At 34.5% G+C, this 22,606-nt stretch overlaps 1 protein-coding gene across 2 annotated transcripts; it reads left to right on the top strand.

The window, feature by feature from the left end:
* Positions 1 to 8,461: 8,461 nt before the first annotated feature.
* LOC139856072 (mediator of RNA polymerase II transcription subunit 13) lies at positions 8,462 to 20,988 on the top strand. 2 transcript variants are annotated; one of them, XM_071845306.1, is made up of 23 exons: positions 8,462 to 8,691; positions 9,225 to 9,359; positions 9,894 to 9,964; positions 10,122 to 10,261; positions 10,499 to 10,585; positions 10,686 to 10,773; positions 11,240 to 11,320; positions 11,417 to 11,494; positions 11,591 to 11,670; positions 11,768 to 11,846; positions 11,963 to 12,229; positions 12,316 to 12,375; positions 12,720 to 12,948; positions 13,442 to 13,666; positions 13,795 to 15,135; positions 15,291 to 15,510; positions 16,224 to 16,317; positions 16,737 to 16,824; positions 17,185 to 17,263; positions 17,368 to 17,660; positions 18,122 to 19,106; positions 19,479 to 19,817; positions 20,163 to 20,988. In XM_071845306.1, exons 2-23 carry the CDS (start codon positions 9,336 to 9,338, stop codon positions 20,741 to 20,743), a joined length of 5,529 nt encoding a protein of 1,842 aa, XP_071701407.1. In that variant the 5' UTR covers positions 8,462 to 8,691; positions 9,225 to 9,335; the 3' UTR covers positions 20,744 to 20,988. The 2 variants fall into 2 exon arrangements, with proteins under 2 accessions (XP_071701407.1, XP_071701408.1); XM_071845307.1 differs by lacking the exon at positions 9,894 to 9,964 and having other exon boundaries at positions 8,680 to 8,691.
* The last annotated feature ends 1,618 nt before the right edge of the window (positions 20,989 to 22,606 follow it).

Genomic DNA, 22,606 nt, shown 5'->3' with positions numbered 1-22,606 from the left:
TACTGACGAAGCAGCATGTTGTAGAAGGTCTTAATGACCAAATGTTGATGATAAAAGAAGGAAGTGTTAGGAACGCTCGATAGAAAATTGGTACTGAAAACCGGATTGAACAAACCATGAAGGAGACTCTGAACAAGTTACAAGGACTAAACTTGTACATAAAGAATTATGACGATTCTGTAGCAAACACCTTGCTTCTGAATCTAAACCCTTACGGGTCAATCTTCATCATCATCCTTCGACATTAGAAATTCCAAGATATTATCATATCTTTCATTATAAATATCCTCAATATTTCTGAAGATATTTTCACCACTATCCTTATCTGAAATCATTTATCTCTCTGTAATATCTGCGTTACAATATAAAGGAAACTGTGTTAGTTTCTAAATCCTTCAAGTTTAAAATAGGAATGTTCTGAAGCAGTGTTGGGAACTGATGCATGAACTAGTATAATATAATGAAACTTGATCAACTTCATTATATTACAGTAAGTCATGTTAAGTTTCTAATGGAATGTGATGATTCACAGTACCGTCATCATGTGCCATGTTACACGGCTCTTACATTCTATCAAGTCTTCAAACATAATAGAACGTATCACCTTGATAGTTCTATTTTTTTTTTGGAATATTCGAGTAATTTAACGAATCAAGATCGTGCCATTACAATTTCATTCTAAAACCAATAGCAAGGTTCATTCCAAATTTCCTACCTACGAATTTCGGACCATTGTTCGCTTGGCTCGAGGACGGGAAGAAGAAATGAAGGGACAAAACTTCAGAATAGAAATAGGAACATAAACCACAGCAAATAAGAGAGAGCATTAACTGTGGATGACAATGATTTTAAGGGACGGGAGTAGGAACATCGAAATATAAGGGAAGGTATAAAACCTAACAACAACCCCGAAACTACAAACCGTGCATATCAATACGTATTGCAACGTAAAGGCACGGGAGAATTAAAAACATTATAATTCCAAGGAAAGGATAAAAGAGAATAGATTCTTCTGGTGATAGATGAAAAAGAAGAATGAAAGATATGAAAGTTAGAAATATAACAAGGGTTAGAATGGGATGGAGCATATTAGCGAATGTCTTAAAGTAGGAACTAAAGAGAAAGAATAGAAGATGTGGGAAGAAAGAAAGGGAAGGAGGTAAATTTATAGTGAAATATTCGACAAAGAAATCAAAACAGATTGCCGCGTTAAATCAAAGAAGATCCTGATCGCTGCAAAACTAAATCTTATTACATAAGATTTTCTTTAAAACCCTTAAATCCCGGAAATCGATCATAATCACGTCATCGGTTACAACAATTCTATATTTACTCATTTCACTCTTTTGTGATAGCTTCGCTCGTGCGTCTCACATAACCAAATCGTTTTATCTAAATCTTTCAATAATGATAAAATTTCATTATTACCTCATATTTGTCATGAAAACATTCCTATTGTTATTTATGACAACCTCTACCAAATTTCGGGACGAAATTTCTTTAACGGGTGGGTACTGTAACGACCCGGATTTTTCCGATCGTTTTACACTTATAAGATTAATATTTATATAAATTAAAACTTACCAACATGATAAGCAATCTAAATTGTTGAGATTTATGATTTTGAAAAGAGTTTTACATAACGTTTAACCGTCTAGTTTGACCGATGATATCACGAACTATACAATATATGTTAATTATACGTTTGTGTATATATATGTATATATAAATATTTAACATGATTTAAGGATGTTTAAATATCTCATTTTGTATTAATAACAATAAGTTATAAGTATATTTTGAAACTACTAACTTAATCTTTCAAAACGATAACTATACGTAACGTTATTTGACATAAATACTTACGACCTATAATGTTTATACATATATCGTATATATAATGTATTTAATCACTTTTAAAGACTTAAATACATAAAACAATATAAGTATATTCACAAAAGATAGCTATATTTGAATCCTCATTCCATTTTTCACAAGATTTCTATACGTATATCTAGAGTATATGTACTCGTATCATACCTAGCTTCTATACGTATTTACTATTGGTATATACACATCAAATCACCACCAACCAGCCCTTGTTCATGCCTTATGTATAAGGTAACTACTTTTGTTATTTAGTATGACAATTTCACATGATTAAAAGATCTTTTCACAAAATTACAAATTTATACACCTTTTACACCACCATAAATACATGCATCCATTTTCAATTTTTGGAACATCATTTCTCTAGCTAAACACACACACTTACTAGCCTCATGTCTCTCTAAGAACTCCAGCAAAAATCCTTTCAAGAATCACCTTAAACACCACCATAAAAAGATCAACAAAAACACTACAAAAATACAACTTTCAATTCAAGTTTATGTCTTAAGTTGCTTCCAATCTTTCATCCACTTCCATCACCCTTTTGATTCTAGCTTCTTACTCCTATTTTACAGCAACCTTGTCCAAGGAACTTGAGGTAGTATCTATGTTCATAACCTTATTCGATTCATATATATATAGCTATCTTATTTTGTGGTATAAAAGTTTAACAACAAGAACATAGTTTGAATGTTTTCAAACTTGTTTGCAAACTAAATAGATCCTTCTAACTTAACTTTTAAAATACTTCAAGACCTGTAATATAACTTAAATATATGCTAATTTAACAAGGTATAATTTGGTTTTTCAAAGAATATCTTAAAAACTGTTTTTACGACGTCGGAGTGCCACCGGGGACTGTTTTGGGTTGGATAATTAAAAACTATCTTAAACTTTGAGTTGGAGGTTTATGTTCTGGAAAAATGATTTTTACTATGAATATGATAACACATAAAAATTTCATGATTTAATTCAAAGTATAAGTATTTTTAGAAAAATAATCATTTAAGGTTGTTTAAATAAAGGAAAATGTTTAACTTCATAAGTTTCACTAAAGTTTCACCTATGCCGTGTGATTTTGAATACAAACCAAGGTATTTTCAGTTCATAGTCTTAAAGAGGGACTCGATCCAAGGAGATGGCAAGTTGAATCAACGAAAACGGATTTGTAACGAAGAAACTATGACCGAAACAAAATTGGTTATCCAAGACTTGTTTAACTTCGGGATTAATTGGGAAAAATTAAATAAAATCACATCTTTCTAAAATAACATGATATTTTATATATATGTACTCATAATTCAATTTTATATGGTTCAGGATCACCCGTAAACAATACGAGAAGATTAATCATAAGATCCCATGATTGTACGCAACACGTCATTTGACAACACCGGTACTTTATGTACGCAACACGTCATTTGACAACACCGGTACCATGGGTCAAGATTAATCTCGACCAATACATATACGATGGGGGTTTTATTTATTTCATTGGGGGTTTATTAAACAACTAAATATGAACCATTAAAATTGAATTACTAACATCGGACTGCTAACTACGGACTAAGGAATTATTAAAAGTATTAAAAGTATTATAAGTATATATATGTGACGATTGTTTAAAAAGAAAAGGTATTGATATATTATATATGGATAGGTTCGTGATATCAATCGGAGACCAAGTCGAAATTACATATCTTCAAGACAAAAGTGAGTATATAGTCCCACTTTTAAACTCTAAATATTTCGGGATGAGAATACATGTATTTTATGTTTTATGTTATGGACACAAGTAACTGAAAAATATATTCTACGTTGAGTTGTACCACTGGCATACTTCCCTGTAGCTTGGTAACTGTTATTTACAGCGGTATTGTAAACGCGAATCCTGTTGATAGATCTATCGGGCCTGACAACCCCAACCGGACTGGACGACCAGTATTCAACGGTTGCACAGTACTTCGTTTCGTGACTACACCTTGGTACGGTGTAGTAAGATTTCATAATAAAGGGAATATGCGACGTGATTAAATGTTAAGTATGGTTACCAAGTGCTCAACCACTTAGAATATTTTTATTAAAATGTTTATATATGAAATCTTGTGTTCCATTGTTATAACGCTGCTAGCATCAAACCTATATATCTCACCAACTTTATGTTGACGTTTTAAAGCATGTTATTCTCAGGTATGAATTAAGTCTTCCGCTGTGCATTAGCTCATGTTAAGGATACTACTTGGGACCTTTTAAGCCATGATACAAAGACGTTGCATTCGAGTCATTGGAGTTCAATAGAGAATATAAATAAGTAAATGACAGATTAGGTCATTTGGATATTATGAAATGTTAGACGAAAATGTCAAATATTGATGTAATGATAGTTTGCCTTTTAAGAATAAATGCAACGTTTGTAAAATGTATCATATAGAGGTTAAGTACCTCGCAATGTTATCATATGTTATTGTATTCGTCCCTATGGATTGGGTCGGGTCGTCTCACATATGCTTCGGCTATATGATCCATTATGTATACCATGATATGTACTATACTCGATGTTTCGTTAGTTTTGAGTTTGACGAGTCATTGTCAACATAATCCAGGTGAAGTACATTGGATTGTTGTTAAGAATATTCTTTAGTATTTGCAGAGTACTAATGATATGTTCTTGGTTTACGGTGGTTTGGAAGAAGAGTTAAGTATTAAGTTTTATACTGATTGTAGTTTCCAAACTGATCAAGATGATTCTCGATTCAGTCACATTGTTTCTTTGTCATGATGGGCAAGACAGTTGATTGGAAGAGCTCTAGGCAGAGCACTATTGAACAATCTACAACAAAAGCAGAATACATTGTTGACTGAGAAGCTGCTCAGAAAGCTGTCTGGATAAGGAAGTTTGTTGTTATACTCAGAGTAGTACACAACATATAATCTTTTATAATATGTACTGTGATAGTTCGAGTGTTAATATACTTTTGAAAGAATCACATGTACATAAAAGTATCTGGCACATTCTTCAAAAGTTTGACTACATTCATTAAGTCATTAAGAGGAATGATATTAGTATTCTTAAAGGTTCATATAAATGATAATGTGGCTGACCCGTTCATGAAGCCTATGATGCACAACAAGCATGATGATCATTCTAGTAATATTGGACTTCGTTATGCTGCTGATCTTTTTCATTTGTAATTTAGTATTTGGATATTTTTGAAACATTAAGCAGTTTTATATTAATGATTTGATATATAGTTGGTATGATCGTTTTCATTTATATCACTGTGTTCTATATTAGCATGTTTAATCCATGAATAATTGTTGATTATTCAAAATCTCCATAATCGGTCATGTTATGGGAATAACATGAATTAAGATTAATGTGAAATTTTGGTTATATTCATTGATGATGAATAGTTAACTTGTTAAGACCAAAATTCATATGTATTCATTGATGATGAATATTGGAATGACCCAACCATGAGATTTCACTACATGGATCGTAGTCAGTAGTGAATCTTTTAGTGATTATGTCTTTGTGTCCTTAGACTTGAGATGTACGCCCGTCTTGATGAGTGTAGCATTGTACTTTGATACGGTTAAACGCTGTCCTGAATAAGGCTGTTATAAAGGCCATTATTGGGTATAATGTAAAGCTCGTGATAGACACGTGTATGCAATATAGAATTTGTTCCTCTAAAATGTTTGGAGTTAGATATTTTTTGAGCTCCTCAATGAATGAATAAGATATTTGTGTGGCCGCACCCAGATGTAATTAAGATGATACTTAGTTAATTTGGTGATCTAATTCAGTTCTAAGATCGAGAAATAAAATTGTTAAACAAATGAGAATGATCGATGATCCATATCTCAAGTTTAACTAAAGTATCTGAAACAAAAGAACGAATGACATTTAACACTTACCATAAACAATTTTGAGAAACTACCCTCATGTGAATTTGGGGACAATGACGTGTTGCTAGACGCTTACCATTGTTTGTATAGTTACTTGGTGTTGTGCCATGCACAAGTGGGAGTCTAAAGGATTAATGTGCAAGGTACAACATATAACTATATGGCCAAATTCATTTGAGCCTTCGGGGTCACACACATATATACCGAGACGTCAAATAAAATATATATATGATGTATATATATTACTCAAGTAACAAAATAGTAAATCGAAATTAATTCATTACTATTCATATGAATAGTAAATGAAACGAAATTAATTAATTTACTATTCACATGAAAGTGACATGATATAAATTATTAATTATAAGTTACATAACATACCCTAAAGTATTTGAGAAATACGACTTTTTAAATATATAAGATTTTCAAAATTAACTTGGTTGGTGAATGATTGTACTCCGTATCTTTAAAAACGCGTATCAAAAGATTGGTTTACTTTGGTTATATATATATTTGATATTCATTCATTCGGAGAGATAAGTGACACACCAAAAGCACCTTGTTGCTTTAATTTGGTCTTATCCCATTTCCTTCTTTAGGAACCGAACAAAAATACACCCTTGAATCATTGTTTTAATTTTCTTAAATAAAACAAACAAGTTCATGTTCCTTGTGCTTATAATTCGGGAATGATACAAGGAAACGAAGATGAATCAACATACGGAGTATTACTATTTTATTGTTTCAATAAATTAATCAAAGGTTGATTAATTTGTTACTTGAGTTTGGACTAGCATCCATTGACGTTGTTTGAAGTGTAGTGTGGACTATTCAAAGAGACGATCATACTTTTGATCGTAAGTTTCTCTCCGTCTCATCAATTTCTCCAAGAAAGGTATATCGTTAACTCCTCTTTTGTTTTATATTCATGACAATTATTTTGGTGTAATTGGATCTTCGTGATCGTTAATCATGTGCATGTTTTATTAAATTTAAATATATGAATATTTAATTTTGTAAATGGTTTATAAAATAATAATTGATTATTATTTTAACTATCCGCTGCGTTAATCTGATTTAAAAGTACACACGATTTTCCAACAGTATGCACCCCTGATTGATTTCATGTGTTCATTCTATTTTATGATATAGACTGATCAAATAACCCACCAACTTTTTGGATGACAATGTAAAAGAAAACTTACAGACTTGAGTCCGAGTCGGACTCGTTGATCCAGTCGATGATAAGAACACAGGATCGGATGAAAATTTGTGTGTCCCATGAATTATGCAAACTATACCAAACCTTATGTGTCTTCCATAATAATCAAATTGCTGTTAGTTCTTCTGATCATTATGTTTTCTAAATTTCTATATACCATATCTTCCCATTTGAATACTAAGGCTTTATTGTTTGAACAGAAGATACAGTCACTTGATCCAATATGTCCTTATATTAATATCAACCGCCTACATGAAATTTTGACCATGACCAGAAAATACTCCTTGAATATCAACTGCCTACATGGACTCATGTTGTCATATCCCTCACCGATTCATTCAAAGGTTTATCACTACCAAAATACTTTATCGCTTTGTTGGATAATAGGGTTTGAATGCCCGGATAAACCTTTGAATCGTGTAGTCACTTTCGCGATAAAGTATTTTGACCCTATACATATATTGCCTTAGGGTTACACGAAATCTTTATTCGGGATAAGACAAAGACACAACTCCAATCTAGGCAATTAAAATTGAAAGTCAAGAACAAAGAGTTTTATGTATATTGTGATTGTTCATGTTTTCATCATCATGAAAAGTGGGACAAATATACTCTATATATAGAGTATGAAAGGTTACACCTTTTGGCTAAAGGGTACCATGAAGGTCACATCTTTTGACTAAAAAGTGTCCATGAATAGTTATAACTTTTAATGAAGAGGTGCCATGAATGGTTACACCATTCCATGAAAGCTTGCACCATTTCATTAAATTTTCCACCATTTCATGATTAGTTGTGTCTTTTGCCCAAAAAGACACCAACTAACAAACACAACATTTCAATTAGTTGACTATAGTAAGCTTAAACAAGCGTGTACTCCACACTCTCCTAACTTGTTATAAGGATTAACTAGAAATTCATTTGTCTCAAGTAAATCACTTTATCACACAAATGACCGATGACACTAAAATCACCAACATCTTCACATACCGCTAAACAATAAGCCCCTACGCCTGATCTCATATAAATCTTAAATCATCTAATTCTCTTCAGTACATGCTTGTATCTGTGGTTGAGATTAGAATTCTAATTTCTAGTGTTCTCTTACTATTTCTATGCTCCCTCATTATTTACTCTATAGTCAATGTTGGTACTTGGTTACATGTTGTGATGTGAAGAATTGTAAACTTACAAGCTTATATTATAAGCTTCTACTTAAGTAAACTTGTCATCGTTATAACAAGTTAATTATTACTTAATGTCGTTTATCAACTAACAAACTCGACTTCTAATTTGTTTTAGATTGATTTTAAGAGTTGAAAGTTAACTAAAATAATTAATAATTAAAAAAAAGGAAAATTAAAAATATGGGTCAAGAAGTGTTGTAACACCCCTGGGTACAACAACATCGCCAGCTTGACGACTGACTAAAAACAAGCCATAAACCACAAAATCAAAGACCCCAAAAAAGAAAGATTATACAAAAGTTGTTAAATTAAAATTCAAGGATCGATTCTTGACAAGATTCTCATAACTCGTAAAACCCTAAATTATTCTTCACTAAAAATCAAATCTTTAATTAAAGGGTTTGTCTTCTGTTCGTTTCTTGATCAAGATACCTGATTATTTCACATAATTCACACATTACAGATCTATTCTATCACTCGGTGAGTCTCAATTGTAAAACCCACTTGCAATTTCCCCAAAAATTTCACCTTTTTTTGCAATTAGAGCTCAAAAGTCTTGTTTCTCTGAATTTAGGTTACGTGATTTTTTAGCAAAATATTGTTTAATTATATATACATATATGTATCTGCAGTTGAAATTGAAGAAACCCCTTTTGTTAGTATGATGCAGTTAGAAAGAATGTTGTTTATTTTATTGTTGGATTGAAATTGAAATTAAAATTAGTTTTAGTTTTTGATGTATGAATGAATGTTCAGAGTTTGAGGGCTATGTTAGTATTTATTATTTAAAGAATTTTTGCAGGCTCTATTGGGTTGTATATTTTTTATAGTAAATTAGTAGTTGGATTGTGCATGAATCAAATTAGATTTGAAGTTACTAGAGCTAGCTATACATTGATTATGATCCCTTACAGTATATATATTTTTTCAATTTAAATTTAAATATACCTGTTTAGGATTATGTTATATCAGCTACTAGTTATGTACATTTGACTTGGATTGTTCGATTGTAGGATAAGGCATGTACTGGTTTAGCTGAATGAAGATACGTATGTGGCTTTCAATAATGTCTATGAAGTTTTGACTGGATTTGAAGTTTGTGGGGGCGTTTAAGTACATTAGTGATGTGGACAAATGTCTTTAAAATCGTATGTTTCTTCCCTTTGCTATTGTTTTGTTTTAATATATTATTCTAGTTTTTTCGGCTATCATGTTATATGTTGCTATGTATTCACAAATTTAAACCTTAAAAGGTTTAAGTAATGAAAATGTTTTTCTTTCATTTTGAATCTAAATCCTTGTTTGTAAAGCACCAAGCATATCAACCTCGTTTGGTAAAACTAATGAATAATAGTCATTTTGTTTGAGACCTGCAGTACCCGTCTGCAGTCGACCTGTGGCTTGACCGCAGCTCGAGCCATAGAGAGACTGTTTAGAAAATGAATTTTGTATTTGACGCTTTTTGAGTTTTGATTGTTTGCTAGATAAATGTAGGTTTATAAACTTACAAGTTTACTAATAGTATAAGTACTTGTGCTCGTGATCATCATCAAAACAAAGATTAAAAATGCTTGAATTAACGTTGGATATTAACTTATAGACAGACTTGCCCCCTTGTTATCCATATGATATTATTATCATTATTATTATTATTATTATATGTTTTCTTTGACTTTTTGAAGGGCGGTCTACATCAAGTGTCATGGTTCCAGTATCTCCCGAATGAATCCGATCCCAACCTAACCGATAGAAGGTTTCCTATTGTTAATTTTGTAGTCTATCAAAAATTAAGAATCTTTTGCTTACTGTACATTTTGTATCTTACCGGAGGTGCCAATTTTGACCCATGTACTCCACTGGGTCAGATGTTTGTTTATTATTTATTAATTTAATTTTGATGTTTTGGACAGTTTAAAGTCGAATCAACGAGATGCTGGTGCCCAAGTGGTGCTTTCATCGCATCTGCAGTTGCAAAAAGACGGTTTTCTTAGCACATGGAGTAATTCTTTTGTTGGCCCATGGGATCCATCTCAAGGCGTACATAACCCTGGTAAATGTTTGACTCTTCATTACCATTTCAAGAATTAAGGTTGCAGAAAATTTTTCCCTATTATTTGTCTGCAATTTTCATTTTTCACTTTAGGTTAAAAATAGTTGAAAACTATAAATTGAAGTTATTGAAAGTGTAGTACCATCGTAATTTTATTTGATTTTTTGGAAAATGTCTTCACTTTTCTGCACCTTATTTCTTTTTCCAACATAATTTTTAACCTATTACTCTTTACAGATGAGAAAATTAAGCTATGGATTTTTATCCCGGGCCGCCATTTATCTGTCCCCGATAAGGCCAAAGCTGCCATATCTAAACTAAGAGGTACGCTATAAGACTTGCAGTAATATCATTTTAGCAATATTGTAGTTCTGGTTTATTTATTATTTATATACTTTTTTAAATTGTTTGTAATTTGTTGCAGTGCTTGCATCTGGAGTATGGTTGGCACCTGGGGATTCGGAAGAGGTAGCAGCTGCACTTTCTCAAGCTTTACGGAATTGTATTGAAAGGTTTCTCTCTTGTGCCTTTTTTACTCATTTTATTTAGCATAAGACAAAATTGTGTGTCGGCATCGAAGTTAATAGCGGCACAAGTGCACAATTGCACAAATTGGTCCTGGGCCTGAGGCGCCTCATGAATGTGAGGCGCGTCGTTCTAAAAGCGTTTTGACAGGGTAGAATAATAAGTTTTAAGGCTGTTTATTTTATTACACATACCGGTATATGATGATTTCGTGCTTTTTAATCGGCCCAAATTTGATCCAAGTACACTAAAACAGTATGAGAACCAAAATGGAGTGTGGTCAACGTAAAAAAAACCCCAAGGCTTAGGCCTTTAAGCCGCACCTATAACAACTATAGTGTCGATCGGGTTTGAATAATTTTTTCTTACCTGTTTCATTGCTAGCTAATATCTTGATCATAAATAAAACAACTATTTAATAAACTTAGTATTATTTTTAATAACTGTCAACAGAGCTTTAGTAGGACTTTCATATATGAGATTTGGGGATGTATTTTCGAGATACCATCCATCTTCACAAGGAGAATTGTTCAGGTGCGCAAAATAATTGATAATGTTAATGCTAATTCTTTTGGCTTCATGTATATAGTATATACACACGTTGGCGTTTTGACTTTTTGACTTTAATAGGAGAGGCCAACCAGTGCTTGAATTCATCTTTACCGCAACGGATGAGGGCGTATTCGTTCATGTTATAATATCTGCAAAGTTTGTCAATTTGTTCCTTTATTTTTCTGATGATTACATGTAACCTATAAATCAAACTCTAAATATGTTGTTAATGGTAACTTTTATTGATTTCAGACATGTGCGGTCACTTTTAAACAGTGACATGGAGGCCATCTTAAAACGCACATCTAGTCATTCCGGTGACAAGCTACCAGGTCATTTTACGTTTACTTGGTCCTCGCCATTATTCTTAATGAAGTTTGACTTTTTGTATCTAGTCAATATTGATTGTTCTCGTGTTTGCTTCTGCAGTTATTGTGTCACCTCATGGAATGCGCGGCAAACTTACGGGATTTTGTCCCGGTGATCTCGTGAAGCAATTATATTTCAGGTGGAGGGTATTACCTTAGTTACTAATCAATAACTTTATTAGTTCTTAAAAAATAACGGTCACAAATTTTATTTTTATTTTTAATTTTTTATGTTGTTTGTAAAATGGTTAAACAGTTCTGGGAAGTTTAAGACTTCAAACGGAATTGTTGGTCTTCCGTACCAAATTTCGCAAAGTTCGGGTTGTCAATTAAGAGGACAAAACTGTTATCTCGAAGTAACTCTCGGTTGTGAGGGTGCGGAAAGTGAAAAACCGCTGACATCAGATTCAAATAAGAATGATCTGAAGTCCGAATCGATATATGAAAAAGCGTTCATATATCCAGCTGAGGCAGTCCTTGTACCCGCCGTGCAAACGTCGTCTGCCAGATCATCTCTTAAAAGGCATCTCATTTGTTCTTTTTCTTCTTTTTTATCTTCAAAATAGAAATAGATACGTTACGTAATCGTGACATTTTCATTTCTTACAGATTTTGGCTGCAAAATTGGATGGGGCCATCGTTGTCTGATTCATCATTCTCTATGCAGGGGTAAGTCTATCCGTTTGAGATGTTTAATTTTTTGAATGTGTTAAAGTTTATATCGCATGTATTGAATTTCCTGCTATTCGTATTGACCTCTTATAACTCGTAAACCGGTACCCCTCTCACTTTTATAACTTGTAAACCGGTGACATGGTACTACTTCCCGGTTTAGATGATGTGTTGGCAACTTATATAGCTGCCACATTATAGCAAAATATACCGGATACATATAGCAATATCGATAGCTTGATACATCTTTTATTTTAGATACATACAATAGAGTTGTGGGTCAAGTTTGCCCTTCAGCACTTGCATATGTTTTTATGGTTGTTTTGCTTGTTTGCTTGCAGCGATAATGGCATGATAATGGATGGATCATGGCATGATATGCGGTCTCAACATGGTTACAATAGTAGCGGGAATAGTAATAGTAGTAGCAATAGCTCGACTACGTCTAGTGACAGTGATTATAGGATGATTGGGGATGTAGACAATCTCGAGGCTGATGCAGATTCTCTATCATGCATAAAGTCTGGCGTAACGTCTGCAGATCAAATGCGTATTGACGGCGCCAAAATGGTATAATTATGTGAAAATTACTTACTTATAGGCCACTTTATAAATGACATAATTTATTTTCGTAAGATAACACAAGATTATGTGACGTCATTTTATGAAGCTTTTATGATCATTTTATGAAAAAACTAGTCGATAGTTGTGAAGTTTGACTTTTACGAATCGACTTATTTCTTGCAATAAACCAAATTTTTGTTGCATATGTTGTATTTTCATACCGTTTTAGTGATCATTTTATCAAATTTTTCTTGCAAATCTTGTGAAATTATGGCAGTTTGCAGAATGTTTATGCGAAATAGGAAGCTATTATGTGAAATTATGGCAGTTTGCAGAATCTTAGTTCACATTTGACTCGTTAGATAAAATGGGTCAAAATTGTCATGTGATGTTGTAACCGAGTAATTTCCAGTACAATCATGTATCTTTGCTCACATTTGACTAGTTAGATAAAATGGGTCAAAATTATCATTTGATATTGCTTGTATACATTGTGCAGGGTAGTAAGCGATCGCGAACCGGGATGATTGACTCGTATGGTCCGGGTGGTGTAGTGATTGACGGACAAGAATTCGGGTCAATGGAAGTCAACAATGAAGAGGGAGGGTCTCAGTGGGATTGGGATGATGATGACCGAGGTATGGGCATGGATATTCAAGCACTTCTCTCAGAATTCGGAGATTTCGGCGACTTCTTTGAAAACGACGCTTTGCCATTTGGGGAGGTAATAACAAATTACGAATTCCCTCAATTTAAGTTTTTCTTTTTGTGTGTGTGTGTGTGTGTGACTACCACATTACATCAAAATATTCTTATGGTAAATTAATTTGATATTTTCTATACGGCTAAAAGCCACCAGGGACCGAGGAGTCTCAAACTCCCATGTTTTCACCAACTGAAGGTGGAGATGCGAGTAGTAGCCCGTTTACCGGGATGATGGATGCCACCGACCCAATGATTTTACCGCTCGGGTTTTCGTCTTTCGAGAGCTTTAATCCGCCATCTACGGTTGTTGAAGAATCAATGAGCAAAAATGAAGAAGTTACTAAAGATGCCATTTCTTCCGGATCAATGAACTACAATCCACCGGCTAACAACACCGAGTTCGATTATTTGATAAAAGCCGAAGCCTTGATGACTTTCGCTACTGAATACGGAGCAGTTGAAAAGCCGACAACCGACTTGCTATCATCTGTTATCAAAAGCCCGTATGTTCCGAAATCTCGAAGTGTTGATAGCGCAAATTCAAGCTCAAATAGCTATGTTTACTCAGCCGTACCGCCTACTCGACATGATGTATCTGATGAAAAACCAAGCGTCGGTGCAAATTCTAAGGACAAATATTCTTTGCTTCAATGGAGAAAAAACTACACTCATATCGAAAGCGGAAAAAGTATAAAAGACGAAAAACCATCAGCTCATGATAATGTTATTGAAGATGTTGCTCCGTCAACACTGTCTGACTTTAATTCTTCCAATACGGGCCCGAAGCCGTCTGCTCGTAATAAGACAACGGGAACAGAAAATTTTGTCATATCATCAAAAACGGCTATTGCAAATGAACTCGAGTGCATTACATTTCAAGCCTTTATGTGTAGAATACGACATGCACTATTAACTCCCGCCAGCTCATTACCAGCCGGAATGAATGGAATGAATAGATTATCGGGAAACAACGTTTTATATCCAATGCATAACGAATCGAACATGTTAACGGATAATATATCGAGTAAATATGATATAAAGAAAAAAGAAATGATACCCGTAAGAATTGCGGGCGATTTAGACACCGGGATGCTTGATGGCTCGCTTAATTCGCCTGTCGGTGTTTGGCGAACGGTTGGTGTTACGAAAGGTTCGAAACCGATGATGCCGAATATGGAACCATTTGGTTCGCTACCTCATAATTCGTTTAATGAGGAAGGGATGTTGACTTATGGTCAAAGGCAACCACTTATGGAGCTTCTTGATGGGATGACGTTGCTTTTCCAACAAGCAACGTCTTTTGTCGATGTGACGTTAGATGCGGATTATGGGGACGGTCCTTACGGTTGGCTGGCAATGCAGGAGCAGTGGAGGCGCGGGTTTTCGTGTGGGCCGTCTTCGGTTCATGCAGGTTGTGGTGGGGTTTTGGCTTCTTGTCATTCTCTTGATATTGCGGGTGTGGAACTAGCGGACCCGCTTTCTGCTGATGTAAGCTTTCTTTAGTATTACTTTCTCGCTTAATGTTTCTGAAATTCACTATCATAACGCATAACCACTTCTGAACTTTATCGCTAACATCTGCGTGTGTGTGTGCGCGCGGTGCATGTATTTTTTTTAGTAACCTTATTACTGTTGGGTTTCAGGTGCATGCATCGAATGCTATTACTTTGCTACAGTCAGACGTAAAATCTGCATTGAAATCGGCTTTTGGTACGTTTGATGGGCCATTAACTGTCACTGATTGGTGCAAAGGTCGAAGTGATGGATTTTATGCTGACTCATCTGCAAGCATAAATGATTCTTCAGTTGAACCGATAAGTCCGTCTCTGTCTGCTGGCGGATCCACATCTTGTCTTAGCAAAGGTAACCTAACGTAAAATATTGTTATTTTACGGCTACAAACGAGCCGAGCTCTAGCTTATAGGGCTCGAGGTCATCTCAATAGCTCGAAGAGCCATCAAGATGTAATCTCCGGCTCGGTTCGAGAAGGACTTAATATGGCTTGAGTCGGACTAGAAAAGCTCAAATATCTATATGTTTTCCCCCTTTAATTTAACCTTTTTTACATTTATGTACAAATCAAATTCTATTTCATAATCATTTAAAAGATCGTCTAAAAATATAATATCAGAGATACAAACCACGTAGAAAAGACTACCAATATCATATACATATACATACTAATAATTAGATTTGAAAATTTATATCCAAATGATATATACACACACATAAGGCTTAAAAAAGCTTATTATGTATTTCAAGTTCGGTTTTTAAGTTCAAACTTGACTCGTTTGCCGCCCAATTTATACTATTTTAAGCTGAGAAGACAAAGTAATCTGATGTAGATCATAACTTCAAAATCACAAAATTGGCTTTTCAATGTCTCCAGCGCAATTGATTACAGAAGGCTAATAATATTTGTGTAGTTAACCTCTTTCAGCTCTGTAGCTTTTCTAATAATCAGGTTCCTAAACACACAAAAATTATAATTATTTGATTATGTCAACTTCAAACGGAAGAAGTGCAGCATTTAAACACGATTTTGTGTAAAGATAATTGTGTATTGATTGATGCAGATGGAAATCGTGTGGATGACTTAACCGAGTCAGAGCAGCAACTTGGACTCCGGCCTGCACTTCTTGTAGTTCCCGTTCCTGCTATTCTTGTCGGGTATAGATTCGATGATACGTTTTGTTGGCTTTATATGAATTATTTGCATTATAATGTCTATTGTGTGTTGTGTAGTATTTTTCTCTCTCAGAAAAGTACTTACTTTGAAAAACTATTTTTAATTTACGGCTATGAACTACAATTACTACTAATATGGTAACACTGACAAAAACCGCTCGTCGGCTCCCCATTTTTTTCTAGAAACTTATACACTTTTATGAGTATGATAATAATACATATTTCAAAATTAAGAAATTTATGTTAGCTTGGTTACGTCTATTTAAAGGGAATTAGGGTATTAAGTCTAGTTAACCTACACTATGTAACTAGTAAAACATTCAAAATTTCAATGTTGATAAAAATTACTAGGGGATTTAAATGCCGATTTCACCTATATCGTTATGTGATTTATGCCACAGGTATCAGGATGATTGGTTAAAGACCTCTGCTACCTCTCTTCAACACTGGGAAAAAGCTCCGTTTGAACCTTACGCTATGCAGAAACATGTGAGAAAATCACTATTGATATTGGGAAAATTGGGTTAGGGTTAAAATAGCAAAATGTGTTCGGGTTGAAATGGGTTATATCTGGGCTGACTTGCAAACTCTGTTATGACTATTTTTAAAAAAAATTTGAATGTGTTAATTATGATTAGAGAAACATTCTCATTGAAATAAACGAGTATGAGAACAATCCATCCCCCTATAATTCAATTATTATAGTTATTTGATCCATTTGAGCTAAACACAAACCCAAACTAACTCATTTATATTAAATGGGTTGAAATTGCCACATCTAAGTTATAAACTTGACACACATGTTACAGGACATGTTATTGTTAACCCATCCTTCATGTGATTATGCAGATGAATTATTGTGTCGTATGTCCAGACATTGATCCCCTTACAACCGCTGCTGCAGATTTTTTCCAGCAACTCGATACAGGTATGCCTTATTTAAAACTTTTTATTTCAATTTTTATTCATTTACTAATCGGAACTATGCATTAAACTAGATTTTTAACGTCTACAACATATCATTTCTTGCAGTGTACGAAACATGCAAATTAGGAACTCATTCACCTCAAAATTTGGGCAACCAAACAGCTAAGGATTCTGGGAAATGGTCTCCTGGTTTTGTGTTACTTGATTGCCCACAATCAATGAAAATTGAAAGCGATAGTGCGTCTTTGGTGGGGTCCATTAGTGATTACTTTCTTTCTTTATCGAATGGATGGGATTTAACAAGCTTCTTGAAATCCCTCTCGAAAGTATTAAAAGCCCTAAAACTCGGATCCTGTTTTTCGCCTAACTCCAAAGAAGGAAATAGCACTCCTTGTACAGTAAGTCTATATTTATCTTCATCACATTTTTAGTCAGTTAGTTTTGTTGCAAATTATATTTTCTACCATTTTTTTGCTATGTTTTTTTAACTATGCTTTTTATTCGTTTTAATTAAAAAATATGTATGCCTCAAAATGCATAAATTGCTATTGGAGAAACAAATTTTGTTTAAATGAATTGAGTTTTTTAATGCTTAAAAACTATTTTCTTTATAAAAATTGATATCAAAGTACTTTAAAACTTTGTATTTTTGTAAATGGAAAATTGATTGACGATTGTGGAGTGTTCGTTTGATAAAAACACTTGAAGATAAAAGAATACAAATTTGATTTGACTTTTGAAGGACAGGATTGGAAAATGGGGGTATAGGTGTTGTTGCACTGTGTTTATCATGTTATTTTCATTGAATAATTTGACTAAAATTTAGCAATAATATAAGTTTTTGAATTTGGTTTTCAAGGTTATCTATGTGGTGTGCCCGTTTCCCGAGCCGGTTGCTGTTCTAAAGACTGTTGTCGAATCGTGTGTAGCTGTCGGTTCCGCCATCTTCCCGTCTTCAGATAAAGAAAGAAGATTCGCAATGCAAAATCAAGTCGGGAAAGCGTTAAGTTGCTCTACGGCAGTTGATGAAGCATCAATATCAAACGTTGTTACAATTTCTGGTTTTAGCATCCCTAAATTGGTGCTACAGATCGTAAGTGTTGATGCGATCTTTAGGGTGACTAGTCCGTCTCTTAACGAGCCTATTATCCTCAAAGAGATCGCTTTTACGGTCTACAACAAAGCACGTAAAATTTCCCGAGCATCTTCTAATGATGGTGTCCCGACCGTTTCGATGGCGGGTCGATCTCAATCTCAATCTCAATCTCATTTGAGTATGATGCAAATGAACTCTCATTCGATGTGGAAAGATTCTGTTGGGCCCCGCATGGGCCCCCGAGAGGGTGAATGGGATAACTCATGGCAAATGTCGAATCGAACGGGTGAATATCTTCTTCAAGATGAGTTAAAATACATGTTCGAGCCGCTTTTTATTCTCGCAGAACCCGGTTCATCGGACCGAGGTGTGTCACTTGAATCGTTAAAGCTTTTATCAGATGACGGTACAAGTTCTGATACGGGTATGGATGGATTGGACGATGGGTTTGGGTCGACCCATCAGAAACCACCCCCGAGTTTACATTGCTGTTATGGATGGACTGAAGATTGGCGTTGGCTTGTTTGCATATGGACCGATTCGAGAGGCGAACTGCTTGATAGCTGTACGTTTCCTTTCGGTGGAATCAGTAGTAGACAAGACACAAAAGGACTGCAGTTCCTTTTTGTTCAAATTTTACAGCAAGGTTGTCAGATACTTCAGGCGTGTTCTCCTGATACAAGCACCGCTAGGCCTCGAGATTTTGTTATCACACGCATTGGATCCTTTTTTGAGCTTGAGTGCCAGGGTATACATTGATTTCTCCTTTTTCTTTCCGTTTTGGAAATGGAAAATTACTCTATCAACATTTTTTCCAGAAGTTATATAACAAACTTTTTCTGATGTTTGACTTACTATTTCCATTTTTTTGGTGTGCAAAATTGACTTCTTTTGTCTTTTTTTTTTTCAAAAGTGCCCATTTATGCAAACATATTGACTTTTTCCTTCACAATACCGACTCAAATTCACGATTTTTTTTGTGAGGATTTGATGGTATTTTGTAAAAAAGTTGGATGATTTATTAACTTACTACGTTTAAGTTTTGAGAAGTCTTGATCAAGTAGTTTTCCCTTTCAAATTTCCCATCTTAATTATTATTATTATTATTTCTTGTTTGCAGAATGGCAGAAAGCGCTTTATTCGATTGGCGGATCGGAAGTAAAAAAGTGGTCTTTGCAGCTTCGGCGATCGGTACCTGACGGAATTCCTGCTAGCAGCAATGGTGGTTCGTTGCAACAACAGGAAATGAGTATGCATCAAGAAAGAAACTTACCGAACCACACCAAAAGTTCCACCTTTATGAAAGGTGGGCCCGCAGGTAGAAAGCAACTTAGCAGTGGCGGTCATATTCCGATGGACAACTCGAAAGGTTTGCTCCAATGGGTCCAAAGCATTACTTTTGTATCGGTTTCTGTTGATCATTCAGTGCAGTTAGTTTATCAAGCCGATTCTTCTCCAGGTTAGATTTATTTCCTTTATACCCTTTGTGGTATATTTTTAAATTTAGTCAAAACAGGTAGTTTTTGTTTCGGGTCGCCCTGTGTTGTTTGGGTGATTGGGTCGCAATAGGTTTTTATCAAGCTATTAACTTTTAAATACAATTACACCATGCCAACTTTATCTTCAAGGGCTCTTAAGCATCAAAGTATACAAATTGGGATAATTTTGAGTTTCAACCCATTCGACCCGTTTTCGCTTAAGTTTCATATTTTTTGCTCATTTGAAGAATCAAACATAACCCAATGAACCCATTCGCAAGTACAAACTGGTCTAAATCGTGTACTTTGGAATCTTTATACAACAGGCACAACTCAAGGTAGCGGAATAATGGGGCCGTCTTGTTACGTAGAAGGGTTTACACCCGTAAAATCTCTCGGATCTGCATTGGCATCCTACATATTCGTACCGTCACCTAGCATGCGTTTCCTTCCCCCGAACCCTCTCCAACTCCCTACCTGCCTGACCTCCGAATCACCACCGTTAGCACATCTCCTTCACAGCAAGGGTTCCGCTATCCCGATTTCTACGGGTTTCGTTGTCTCGAAAGCCGTTCCGTCTATGAGGAAAGATTCTAGAAGCAACTTCAAAGATGAATGGCCTTCCGTTATCTCCGTTGGACTTGTTGATTACTACGGAGGTAACAGTAACAATAATAGTAACATTAATAACAATGAAAAAATGAAGAAAGCGGGAATAGAGAATCATTTGATTTTGGAACGTGTGGCGGCTGAACTACATGCGTTGTCGTGGATGACGGTGAGTCCGGCGTATCTTGAAAGACGAACGTCGCTTCCGTTTCATTGTGATATGGTGCTTAGACTTAGAAGGCTTCTACATTTTGCTGATAAAGAAGTGTCTCAAATTTCGGTTAAAACTGAAATTTAGAGATATTGTTATACGTTAGTGATTATGTGCAGGAATACAATCTAATTAAATGCATAATTGTAGTTTTGTTGATTAGGAACAATGTTCTGAAGGGTGTTAGGGAAAAGATGGAAACTGTTTAGAAATATACATAGATCATGAAGTTATTGTAGTCGTAGGAGTTGAATGTATGTACAAAAACAATATGGGATTTTGGATGGTGTTCATGAAGCAAATGCGTGTTAAAGATCACCATTTTTAGATTTTATGACTTGTTTCGTGTATGTCACGACATATGTTAAGGCTTCATGTTTAGTTCAACCATCTCAAGATAGTAGAGATGGCTTAGTGGTTGAAGCCTGATTTGTCCTGATTTGATCACAAAAGGTGGAGTTAAACCTCACTAGCAACATGTGATTAGGAAAAAGGGTTTGGAAACCGTCACGAGATAACTTGGTTAGGCTACGTATATCTGAGTAAAAAAATACCGTTCTCCCCTGGGTAGCAGGGTAGCATGTAAATACCGTTCTCCCCTGGGTAGCAGGGTAGCATGTGCTAGAAATTTTTTATCTGTTTATCCGTATGGTGACAAAGTTGTAATTCTCGAGCTGATTTCAAGACGGACTTGCAAACACGCCGAGGGTGATTCTTTTTGTTAGTTTAGGCCTTTTCAGATTATGCTTGAAACACATTGGGTAAAATTTTTGGTCACTTGTCACTTTGTGTGTTTATTCCTTTTATGCATCATTGTAATGGTGATGAAGATGTAGACAAATAGTCGCTAAATAAAAAGAAACTCGCATGATACCTATGTGGTAAGAGTAATCTTATACATTGACATAGTAATATCCTCTTATATGAATATTGAACATTTTATCAATAAATAGTAACAAAAATGAGATACTCCATTTTTTTGCCATAAACATTAATAGAAATAGAAATGATACATTTTTTGAGTTAGGAGTGTGAAGGATATGATAACACATGGGGTGGGTGGGGGCAAATCCTACCCATGTGAGACACAATGGTCCAAACAACCAACCCTTTATGATGGTGAAAATGGCATGATGACCTAGGTGTAAACACCCATTTGGTTCTTGGCCTTCCATCACCCATGTGCATTGCACATGATGACAAAATTTCATTTGTCACTTACCTCCTTCCTTTTACAATGTTCATACCTAGAGGTTTGTTTTTAGAATACCATTTCCCTATTTATTGGACTAATAATCACATACGAAATACGAATTTATAGAATTTGAATTGAATGACGCTTTTTTCTTACCACAATAACTTTTTATCTAATCATTACTATACTATTACTCTCTCTTATCTTTTTCATTACTACACTATTGCTATTTACGTTTCAATTTTATTGTCCATCAAACAGTTAAAAAACATCTAAGTACAATTATTCCCCATTGTTTATGGTCTTGTTTGATTAGATTTCTGATTTGTTTTTATTGAATTTTTATTCGTTAGTACAAATGTTAATGTTAATGATGGTACATAACACAAGACTTCGACCCCTTTAAAATGTTCAATATGTCTTCTCTTTACTCCTTATACACTTTACAATTAAAATTAATACATTATCATTACAAGAATATGACAACTTTCATGTATCAGAACACTCCGTGTTGACAACATTATATAGTTACCTAAGTTTTATATCAACTGATATATCAACCGATAATGATGGCAACATGTTAATCAAAGTTTGCCACCTTATATAATTCTTTTCTTCACTTAAATAATGACCGTCTCCTTTCTACTTTACAAATTTACAAAATCAACCATATAGTTTCCGTGATTAAGATTTTGCATTTTAAATTTTTAAGAAAGAAAAAAAAAAAACTGTTATTTTCTTAAATTTTGACACGA

This window comes from Rutidosis leptorrhynchoides, chromosome 6, assembly GCF_046630445.1.
Source record: "Rutidosis leptorrhynchoides isolate AG116_Rl617_1_P2 chromosome 6, CSIRO_AGI_Rlap_v1, whole genome shotgun sequence".
Taxonomy (NCBI): Eukaryota; Viridiplantae; Streptophyta; class Magnoliopsida; order Asterales; family Asteraceae; genus Rutidosis; species Rutidosis leptorrhynchoides.
Note: the sequence above shows the minus strand (reverse complement) of the source record. Positions and strands in the feature narration are given on the sequence as shown.